The following is a 12,041-nucleotide window of genomic DNA, read 5'->3' as shown; positions in this document are numbered from 1 at the left end:
AGCAGGAAAGATTTATGCAAAACCTGCACTGAATTTCTCTGCTTTGGCCTTAATGTCCTTGAATACCTTGTAATCCTCATCACCAGGCAGTCCCACCATCTCCCAGGCTGGCTTCCTGCTTCCACTGTCAGTTTGAGCATCTGTGCTGTTTACATGTGCCCTAGAATATTTCAGAGACTTCCATGTCTTGCTTGTTCAGATAGTTTTTACAGTTTCTAAATGCCAGTTTCTCTGCAGTAACTACTTTATCTTCCTCATGAAATCACAGAGAGGGGGTTTTGTTTGGTTTTTATCACTTTGGTTTTTTAATTGTAGCATACATTTGACTTGGGCTCCTACTTTTTTGAAGTTTCCCTCAAGCTGCTCTGCACTCCTCAAACTATGTCCTCTTCACATCTGAGACCGAATCCAGAATAACATCTTTTCTTGTTTTCTTGTTTTCCACATCTTTTCTTGTGGGTCTTAGATGTCCACAGAAGCAGTTCAAAACTGTGTCCCAAAATATTGTTATTATATCTTGTCCTAATGAAATATCAGTCAAATGTACACGTTTATAATTGAAATCTTGAATTTGCAGCTCCTCTAATATCACTTAATATTTCCTAGTCACACTGATAATGGCAGTTAGAGGATCAGTGGTACAGACCTTCAAGGATCATCAGCACTTTCTTTTTTCCAGTGATGTGACAAACCTTTTTTTGTTTTGCCCTCTCTCCATTGCTTAACATTGCACACACTGGTCAGATATTGTTGTGGGCAGTTTAACTGAAGAGTGTATGTCCCTTCCTGCCTTTTCAGAGGGGCACTGAACATTTGCTACATCCACCCAAGTCACTGGGTCACACCCGTCTGAAAAGGATGTCCTCCCATGCCTGTCAACTAACATGCAGCTTCCAGTTTTTATACTCCTCTATGGCCTTTTTAATTTTCATTTTCTTTGCTATCAATCTGGCTCCATTATAATTCAAATGCAGTCAGCCCATTCTGTGCTGGTGACTGTCATCCAAAGTATTTCTCACTTACTAAGGTATATACACCTTTCCTCTCTGTCACCTTACCTACACACTGAGACTTTGGATCCCTCTACCTGCCTCTCAGGCATCAAATGTGGAAGAGGCAGTATTTCAGATAATGCTATTATGAGGGTCTTGGACTTTTACCTCTTGCCTGGCTGTGTGAATTTTATCTATGGATTCTTTCCAGAGATAAAAGCAAATTCTGCAATTCTTGCTGCAGGAAATCCCTTATTTGACCTCATTTACAATGCTTTATTTTGTCTGACCAAAATGCAGATCAAAAATTCACTGATCTGAATCCTTTTATCAGTATAAAAAATTTTACTAGTGGAAAACATTAAAACAGGAGGCTATCGTTCTCTGTGAGTAATAATAAGAAAAAATAATCTCAGCAAAGTAAAAAATCCTTTTTCCAATTGGGGATATTCCAGCAAGATTTTATAGACAGGATTAAGTTGCCTGAGCATTGTAGTCTCATTGAGCTGCTCTATTGGATCATTCAGTAGAGAAAAATGAAAAACCAATCTATGAAGGCAATCACTTTTTAATTTATATAACTTTAGAAGTATCGAGACAGAAGTGAGTATGGTTTAAGTTGTAGCTGATAAAATGTAAGATAATATAATAGGAAAAAATATGAAATATCTGCCAGCATTTATATTCCCATTTTCCTAAGAAACTTAAATATCTGACATTTTATCCTTGTCTTAATCCAATATTAAAACAAGATATAATATGCAGAATGCTACTTCACAGCTCCAGTAGCTGTTGTCACTATATGAGAAATAGTGCCTCTTTCCAGAAAGGTTACATTTAAATATTCTTCCTAGTTTAGAAATTGGAAGTGATGTTTTTTGCCTTCTGTGGTTTTTTTCCTGTATTTAGGTCAAAGTTGCTGAGCTGGTACTGCTGTACTATGTATGTACTCCATGACAAACTACTGCAGAGGCTGCCTGATTTTCTTAGTACTTTGTGTATGGGAGTCTTCTGCTAGCCTAATTTAATGCAAAGTTGTGTAAAATTACATCTCAAAGTAAATTCATAACACGGGTGTTACAATTCAGATAATCTTCTCTTCCTCTTTTTTTTTCCCCTTTTGCTTTCTTTGTTCTTTTTTATTTTGACTTTTTAAGATACTGTTTCCCTTTTGGACGTCCTGAAGGAGCTTTAAAAGCCACACTTTCACTACTTGAAAGGGTAAGTTTGAGAACACATTTTAAATTCTGCTTGACTGTTGAGCCTTCATTTTTCTTTTGCCTTCAGGTTGCTGAGAGCAGACTTGTGTCTTCTTAGGTATTTTACTACTATTTTCAGACATTCACTGTAAGGTGTGTTTTTTTCTCATTGTTTTCCACAGAGGCAAACAGCTGTTTTCTGTAGGGCTTGTTTACTGGACTCCACTTCAAGCAGTGTTTCTTTATCATTTAGCACTTACTGAGCATCACCTCTGAAGTAGTACAAGCCTACTCTACAGCCCTCTTGTCCTGCTTTCTATGCTGATGATGTTGTCTATACTCATATATAATGTTAAAAAGCTTCTATATAATTCAAATAACATTCCATAAATGCAGGATCTGAATCAATTTAAGAAGCAAAATCTTTATGCAGTAAATCTGACATGGGCAGCTATAAATGTTAATTCCTGCGCAGAAAATCCTCTTGTATTGACTGGAAGAATGACTCATAATGATAAAATAATCAAATCATGTCTGAGGAAAGAGAACTTTAAATTGTGGCAGATATTCCAGAGGCATTTTATCAGCAGGAGTCTGATGAAGGTATGAATTCCAAAAGAGCTTAGATCCCAGGCTGTGTTGCTTTACTAAAATCTGAAAGGTTTGATCCTGGAGAATATTAGTTGTTCTGCACTGCAGAACACTCCATGGATAGAGATTGTGTCTTAGCAAACCTTTGCCATATTAAAAAACAGAGAGAGAGTCTGAGTATATATGTTTGGACTTCGAATCTCAGTGGTTGTAGTGTTGTGTAGATTCCTTTGTACTATGTGAAACATCCATTTTGTCTCACCATTCCTGCCGTTACAAATGGCAATGGTTCTCTAACTGGTGCTCAAACAACACTACTGTCAGTCTTGACTGGGAATAAATGTGTTTTCCTGTATTTGTGGATGCGTAATGAGTTAGAAACATTTTATTTTATCTGACTTTGAAAACAAGAAAGAAACAACCAACCAGATCCAGAATAAAAGATTTTGAGTACTGTATATTCAAGCAAGTTAACACAGATAGGTAAATCATATGTGTGTGCAAGTATGGCAGAAGTCTGCTTTTCACCAATGTCTTCCTAGTAGCTGTTGCTGAACCTGTTTCTTTTCTACCAAGGCCCTCCCCAGACCGTATCTCTTGCTGCCTCCATTTAGCAGTAATTTTTAGATATGTTTTGTAAGTGTGCAGCTTATCTGGAGATCCTCTGGACAAGCATTTTTTTAAGGTTGTGAGTTACCTGAAATTTTGTTATTTACACCAAAATGTTATTAAAACATATTGAGTTTTCTTTACACATACTTGTTGGAACTTAACGGAGTATAGAATTAAAGTAAAAATGCAAGTGGCTTAATGACAATATTTATTCCTTTTTTGATGTAGTAATCCAGATTATATAATGTTGCATTCATATGAGGAGGTATAGATGCTCAGCTTACCTCACTTGCAACAGGTGAAATAACAACTCACAGGTTTTGAAAACCTTTATATGGTCTGTTGTTCTACTTGTCTGTAATAAAATATTCCTACCGAAGTTCAGTGTTTTCCCTGCCTGCTATAGGTGACATATTTTTCACAGCAAGGACTTGTTGAATTTGAGTAACTTTACCCTGTTGAAGAGTCTGTGGTTATGCGATGGTGGATGTTTTTCCATAGGTGAGAACCAAGCAAACTTCCACATCCACATCTTTAGTGGTAACCATGATCCAGCCCATCCACGGAATGCTCTTATACTGGTTATAAAGACTGGCATGCTTCAAGATGCCAAACAGCAGAGATATTGTATATAAATACCATATAGGCAGTCAAACCAGTGTTGAACAGAAACCTTCAAAGAGGAATATCTAGTTCCACCAGCTGAAATAGTTCCTTTTTTGATTTCTGCCTTTAATCATTATCAGGTCTGTAAGAACTTTAGGATACTTTTATCCCTTTCCTGCAGCATTTGGGTAATGATTGTAACCAAATGGTATCATTGTCTCTGACACAGGTTTTAATGAAAGATATTGCCACTCCCATACCAGCAGAAGAGGTCAAGAAAGTGGTTAGAAAATGTCTGGAGAAGGCTGCCTTGATCAATTACACTCGACTTACAGAATATGCCAAAATAGAAGGTTAGTACAGCAATCAGCTGCCAAAGTGGCTGTAAAAGCCAACAATGCCTATTAACTGCATATTCCGTGAGCAGCCTTTTCCTTTTCCAGAACAAACCCCTTCCACAGCAAGGGGAAATGTCTCATTAAAATCTCAGCTGGTGAACTGTGGAGCTTTTTCCTATTCATTGCTTTAATATGCCTCCTGGGACCCTGTTTGAATGAAAGACTAGGACTTCCTAATTTAAGTTGCCCTTTGTTCTTACTTTTGAGTTCTTCATAAATCTAAGAGGTTGTTTATGGGTTATTTTTTATTTCTTTAACTATTTCTGTTAATTAAACTACTGACAGAAAATTCTTTCCTTAACAGTAGTGTCAGTACCTTGAAATTTGAAACCTGTGGGTATAGATGCTTTTATGAAGTATTTATAAGACAGATAGATAAATATCCGTTTCGCTGCTGTGTTGTCAGATGTATAATAATCTGATGATTAAAACCTTAATTACATTCCAATTGTCTGAATTAATTAATGGGACAAAATACTAGGTTTGAAGGTAATCAGAAGTTTTTCTGCAATTTAGGTATGTTCTATAAAGTATAGCATGAAATTAACTAAGATTTTGCTAAAAAAATGGCTAATATGTACAATGGCATTTTGCTATATGTAAATGTTATGTAGAACGAAAAGGAAATCATAATAGTCAAATATCTTCTCAAGACACGTTATTCTCTGTAAAGCACAAAAAGCTTGAGGTGCACCTCTACAGATATACTAAGTAGAAAACTGTGTCTATATCACTGGATTTTTGGAGATAATTATGGGAAAATATTGAAGAAATAACTGGTTTTTTTAAAATTCCAAATTTTGTGCAAATTAATTTTTAATAGTATGTATTTCTAGCAATTCACTAGAAGAAATAGAGTTAGCATAGCAGCAAAATGAAGAAGCTTCATATGTTTAGCAATATTGTAAAGCCAACTTTTTTTTCTTTTTTCATTTCTGCTCAAATTCTCTGAAAAACATGAGTCAACCAATCTCACAAGTGATTAACAAAAAACCCATCTCATCACTATAGCAACCAGTATTATATCATGGAAGTAACAACATGAAACCATCTTAGTAACCAGTTTATCATAATTAATTATGATATCATGTCGTGTTAAAGAAAAAAAGGATGAATATTAAATCTATTCTGTAAAAAAAAAGGAAAAAAATCCGTTTTCCTTAGTTTTATCTTTCTATATTCATAAAGGGGATTTTTACTGTTTAGTATTTCAGTCTTGTAGCAAACCTGTTGAACTAATAGGTGTAAATGCAGAAATATTTTTTAAATATGATAAAAGATTGCAAAGGATATCTAAACTCGCTGACAATAAATTGGATTGGAAAAGTTTTCTGAGTGATGTAAATATATAACTGACCAAGATTTTTAACTGCATCCTAGAGAATTGTGACACTTTCACTGCAAGTAGCAAAGTTTTCACTTTAAAGTATGCACACAGTCAACACTGCAGTAAGATGGAACAGCACATAAAACTGCTGCCCAGCCCATGGCATATTTTCAAATGCAAATTTATTTTTGGATTTATTGCCTTATGGTCCAAACACAACTAGATTTCTCTAAGTAGTCTTACACTCATGTAGCTGTAAAAACAAAGCACAATATATCATTGCATATATAATGAGAAATAGATTAAGTACTTTTCTGAGAATAGAATAGAGTACTTTTTGAAAGTGGAGAGCTCCAGCATCATAACATCAGAAAATTCAGTGCATTGGTTTTCAGTAGCAATGAGACCTGCATTGGTCTCTTTCTATACACTGACAATTACAAGCATTCTACATTTTTACCAATATAAATGTAATAATTTGCAGCAATAGGTTCCATTCTGCTTCTTTAGGTTTATAGGAGCATTATTGTATCTGTGCACTGAAGTTACAATCTTCTCTTGAAAATAGTTCATGTTAGAGTTTGCATTAGATGCTTACTCCTCAAATTGCACACAGAAAGCACATAGTCCTTATCTCTGTAACATTACTGATATCCTCAAGTGTGGCTGCCATACAGTTTTGAGATTTTCATCCTATTCCTTGAATATTTCTTCAGTAAACAACATGATATCAGTCATTCAAAATGCAACTATTACATGGCAATATCATCTATAGACCAATAGTACCAAAAAAATAGATGCAAAGAAGATTCCAACAAAAATAATGTTCTCTGATTCTTACTTTCTTATATTCTTTTATTATCATTTGTATTTCTAAATTCCCAGACACAATGCAAACTCAGCACATGAGCCTGAAATAAAGACCATGTAGGACTAGTAAATACAAATATACTACCTAAAAACACACCATTTCTCCCTTGGCTGATAAAACCCATCACTTGTGTGAGCTGACTATCATGATAGTTGTATTCAAGATCTTTTGATTGTCACTCCTTACGTGGCATTTGTTCTTCCCTAATTGAATTTAAATAGTTTTATTTCTGTAATGATGTTTTTCTTCTCTTTTTTAATTTTTTTTCTTTTTATATTTAGCAACGCCAGAAAAGGACCCAGGTGATTACTTTTTGTGTGCATGTCTGCATGCGTTACAGATATAGTGTGTTGTGGCTGTTGTTTTATTATTTTTGTTGGTTTCAACAATACCAAGAGACTGAGCAGAACATTTTTGAATATTAAAATTAATTTTGATATAGTATACTCCATGCAGTCTTCATTTACAGTGATACTTACCTGTGATGTACATATTTATTAGCAATTTATATAAATTTTCTCATTTGGAATATGATGCAATTGTAGTTTGTGTGAAAGAGGTGTAACTAAATGATGCAGAAAAGTTAATTCAAAATCAGTTTGTGTATTTAGAAAAGTATAATTTCATGGTCATCGGAGAAATGGAATCTGCTTCCTAACAGGACTTCTGGATTTATTGATGAAGATCTTGGTAGGAGAACTAAATTGGTACAACTGGTTTTGCATTTCTCTGATACGGCTTTGTTTAGTGATAAGTTTCTTTTTCTAGTTACAACTGAGGATTGTAAGGATGGTAGTTCTTTGTGTTCCTAATTTCCTGAAACTGATATGATGTGTATTCTCCAAGAGTGCAGAGAGGGTTTTTTGAGTACTTATATCCCAATATTTAAAAGTGATCATAAAGAGAGCACAGCTGAAGTAGTGTTTGTGGCTGCATAGAAGTATGAGGGATTGTGCATATGTATACTATGAAAGAGATGTGTGCACTGCTTTTGTCTTACCTGACATACACACATACCCAAAGGAACGTTGGTCATGATGCTTTGTGGAGTTTCACAAATAATATCAATCACAGTTATGGGAAGGGGCATTGAGCTGGTAGTACTCTCAGGATGAAATAATTTTTCATCTGGAAAGACAGACTGGCATAATGACTATAAAGGTGGCATGAATGTAGTTCAAAGAGGACCTCTTTGCCATGCGGGGTTTGAAGGGAGGAAGATAGTCCACTTTTGGAAGAAAAGCTTCTTTATCGAGTAAACAAGTGAAAAGTACTAGCAAATTATTGAAACTATTTTTTTTAGTCTGTGTTCATAACTGAAGGTTCAAAAAGCTCCTCTGATTTCCAAAGCTTTCACTGTTTTTTTGTTTGAAAGCTTTAAATTCCCTGTAAATAGAACACATCTATTTGGAATTCTTAAAACGAAGAGCAGACAATGTGTTGGATATTCATGCCACAGTCTATTAGGATGAGTTGACAGGAGCTCATGTTGCTCAGGTAATCTGCCAACTCCCTCTGATCAACAGAGAGAGGTTCCTTAAGCAGCAGCTTCAGAGGACTCAGAGGTTCCTTCAACAATTTCTCTATGAGAGGAACTATCTCATGCCATCAAATACAAATGCACCCTAAGACAATTTCCCTAAGACACCTAGAGCTTGATAGAACAAATATTCTGTTTAGTATTTTAGCACCTGTAGGTATTGGAGAAAATACCTTTTAGAATTAGAAATTCAGACACGTTTAAATTCATTTGTGAAATGTGAAATGAGAAAACTAATTTTAGAAGCTGTCCTTTGACCTTTGCACTCTAAAACCTCAGATGTACACATGCATCACCTCAAGTATAAATCTTCCTAATGCCACAGCCTATGTTAGAAACACAGACCCTTAAACACAGATGACATACAGTTACAGGCACTGGAAAAAAAAAAAAAAGGACTGTACATGATTTCAGTCATTTTTTGCATTAGGTTTATGCATGCTTTGAAATAAACCATTGCCGTGTTCTGAAGATAGGATAGCAAAGCTGTCCCTTAAGTGGCCTGGCAAATAACTAGATTATAGAGTGGATGAGAAGAAAGCCTATCACATACAGTGAATAAATGGAAATTTACTGTGTGATTTAAGTGAAGCTAGAGGTTTCTAGGCTATATTTATAATTTAATTTCTTAATTGAATCCTACTTTGATGAAAAATACAATGGAAAATTAATCAGAAACTCAGAAAAAATAACTTCATTAAAAGGAGTAAATAGACTGTGTCCACCAGAATTTTGTCTACCATTGAACCTATTTCCCTCATGCAAAAGATAAAGCTGCTGAGGGAAGTCCCAATGAGATTACATTTTAGCCTTGCTAACAGGGCCAAATCCTATTCCTGTTGGTGTTGCTAGCTAGACTCTGACAGATTTCATAATGAACTTGATGTACAATACACTTAGCCCTAATACCATATATTGCATTGTCATGGAAAATAAGGAAAATCTATTTCTTGATAACTATTATTTACCCTTTAACTTATGCATTAGATACTGTATAAAGAATCTTGACTATCAGGACTGTCCTTGTTAGGACACCTCTGTAAGAGGAGAACATGCACATTCTTTTTGCTGCGAGAATCCTTTCTCAGCAGTGTGGTTGCCAGGTTCCCAGGTCTATTCCCCAAGTGCTGTCATTTTCACAGTCTCAACTGAACAAGACTCTGAATGTTTTCCCAAAGACAGTGGTTACTTTCTTAATGGCAGACATGGTGGCATAAGCAGCACTTGCGTCAACGCTATTTGTTTACAGTCAGGATGACGTTTATTTAGCACTCCCCTGTTGTTTTACTGTTATGAATACAGAACAGATTTTTTAATAAAAATTGCATTTGCAATGACGATTGTACAGGGTTCAGCCTGTCATTCCTTATTGCATGTAGAGCTGAAATTCTCATGGAGTAGCTAATCTGCTCAGTTAGTATAATTGCCATTATGAAGAAAATAGCAGGAAACCTACTATTACAATATTGATCTATGTCTAAGAACTCTCACATAATGCCCTTGTAGTTTGCAGTAAATGTTTATAATTTGTCAAGGATGTGAATAACAGCATCAATATGTGCAAATCTCTTTTTAAGTATAAACCATTTTCATTTCAGCACATGCTGCCTTTGAGACTTCACTACCTGAAAGTACTTTTTAGATCATTTTGTGTTCTCCTGTCTTATTCAGTATTTAACTTGCATTAACTATTCCTATAGATAATGTTGGACATAACTGGACCTGCTAGATTCTGAGGCCAGGGACAAATAGCATTCTTTATATACACTTTGTGTACTTCCAATGAACAGCCTATAGAAATATGCATGCCTCCTCATCTGTTTTCTCTCCTTCATTATACAGAATTCTTATTTTTTACTTATCTTTTATACACATCCATTAACACACAGAAAGAAATAAAATAAATTATTTATTCCTTTCAGAAATTAATGTTTTTCCCCATTTAAATTTATTTCAAATCTGAATGGCTTAGGAGTAATTAACTTTGCTAGTGCTGCTCTTATTGCCTGAGAAGTGACAGAAACTTACATGTAAATACATTTTTCAGCCGAGGGGCATTACCGTGCTGTATGGAAATGAAAGAACTGTGTTAGGGATTAAAGTGGTATATGGCTGTGAAGCAAACAGGGCAGTATCTGTCATTATCCATGGATATTCATTTCTGTGGCAATAGACAGATTGCAAACATGTGAATTATTAGGTAGTTGTCTTTTAACTCATTATTTTTAAAAGACTATAGTAACTCAATATACTGGGCTCCCTCTGCCAAACATTTTGAATAAAAGGAATGAGAATAAATTCCATTAAAATCAGAGCAAATAGTTACTGTGTAGTGTGCAATTGCTCAAAGACAAATCACAGTTGTCATCCCAATATTTTTTCTATCAGACAGACTGCCAAAGGCTGAATAACTGTTAACTCCATACAAGAGAAGGTCAGGAGCAACTCAACAGTTTGCTGTTTTCTTAAAAGATATTGATCGTTAACATACTCATTACATTCAGGAGCAACTCAACAGTTTGCTGTTTTTTTAAAAGACATTGATCGTTAACATACTCATTACATACAAGTTTCTAAAGGAAGGGTAGTATGTAAATGGCCTCAAGGCTCAGAAGGATCTATCTGACTTAAAAAGAAGAACACTACAAACATTATTGAAACTGAGAAGGCAAATGGAGAGAGTCATTGTACCTGGAGAGGGCTTGGTTAAAGCTCTCCATGCATGTTCATTTCACTGAACAAACAAAAGAGAATGAGTTGCGCAGCGACATAGCACCTTCTTGGTCTCTGTTGTGCAACTAAATGGAAAGAAGAGGATATGGGCAAACATCCCTGATGTAAGTTTTGGAGCAGAGGTCTGGAAAAGAACCCCTGGACTGTTAGGTCCACATCCTGATACTCCTTTGTAAACATACCTGCATCCTCTCTTAACAGTAGGGCTGAGTCAGTCCTTGTCACTGTGCTTCCCCTTTTTCAGCCCCTGCTTCACCCACGTGAAGGTGATTTCAAGTCCCGTTTGTTCAATAGGTATATCAATCACTTTACAGTCAAATTAGTTCCCAGTTTTTAGCATGCCAGCTTTGTTCTGTATCGCACCTGAGGGTGGGATAGCATTTCATCATCTCCAGTTATCTCACATCCTATGATTTTTTTTTTAGACAAGACTTTTATACTCATGTGACCTAGATTTTCATCCCCTTGTCTCAGAGTTTTAGCCTCCTGTTCTTCATTTTTATCATCTTAGGAGTCTTTCTCTATTGAAGTTGGATTTCTACCTTCTTGAACACTGGTGACAAGAACTAGATGCAAAGTCATCCCCGTCAGATGCCTTGCACAGTACTTGCAGTACTATTATAGCAGAAATCCTTAACATAATATATTCAAGGAACACTTGTATTTGATGTCTGCCTCATGTTTGTGGCATTCTGTGAAAAGTTAATTGAACTCAGTCTTCAGAATTTTGATCATTTCCAGTTGGCATGTTCCCAGTTTATAGCAAATGTTTATTGTTGGTCATGCATCAAAATGTATTGCCACATTTAGCTCTCTGGATGTAAAGGTACCTGTAAGCCCACAGAGGCTGTGAACTTGGCACTCTCAGCATACTTGACTTTTTTTCCTGTACCCCTGCCATTGGTCTCAAGGAGGTCCTCTGGCATGGAAACAGGTTGGCTCTCCTGAGTGTCTTGTTCTGGATATGCTTGTTTGAAGAAAAGGTGGAGTGGTGAAACAATGGGCAGGGAAAACCAGCAAGGGATATATGCTGTGCCATCAGAGAGAGACTGGCAGGCCAGAGAGAGGTACCTCCTAGCTGCACTGTACTCATAACCAGGGAGAATTACCTCTTTAATCAGCAGATTCCTGTGCTCAGCAAATGCCAATGAGAAATGTAACACATATGTTTA

The 12,041-nt window shown here is 35.9% G+C and overlaps 1 protein-coding gene across 1 annotated transcript in view; it reads left to right on the top strand.

The window, feature by feature from the left end:
* Positions 1-12,041, top strand: part of LOC103811720 (calcium-dependent secretion activator 2-like) — a 132,549-nt gene that overhangs the window by 59,255 nt on the left and 61,253 nt on the right. The window contains exons 10-11 of the mRNA XM_009084709.1: positions 2,150-2,213; positions 4,230-4,353. Coding sequence (XP_009082957.1) covers positions 2,150-2,213; positions 4,230-4,353 — 188 coding nt within the window. The remainder of the gene's footprint in view (positions 1-2,149; positions 2,214-4,229; positions 4,354-12,041) is intronic.

Source organism: Acanthisitta chloris, unplaced genomic scaffold (assembly GCF_000695815.1).
Source record: "Acanthisitta chloris isolate BGI_N310 unplaced genomic scaffold, ASM69581v1 scaffold3441, whole genome shotgun sequence".
Classification (NCBI taxonomy): domain Eukaryota; kingdom Metazoa; phylum Chordata; class Aves; order Passeriformes; family Acanthisittidae; genus Acanthisitta; species Acanthisitta chloris.
The sequence above is the reverse complement of the archived record's forward strand: the minus strand, read 5'-3'. Positions and strand labels throughout refer to the sequence as shown.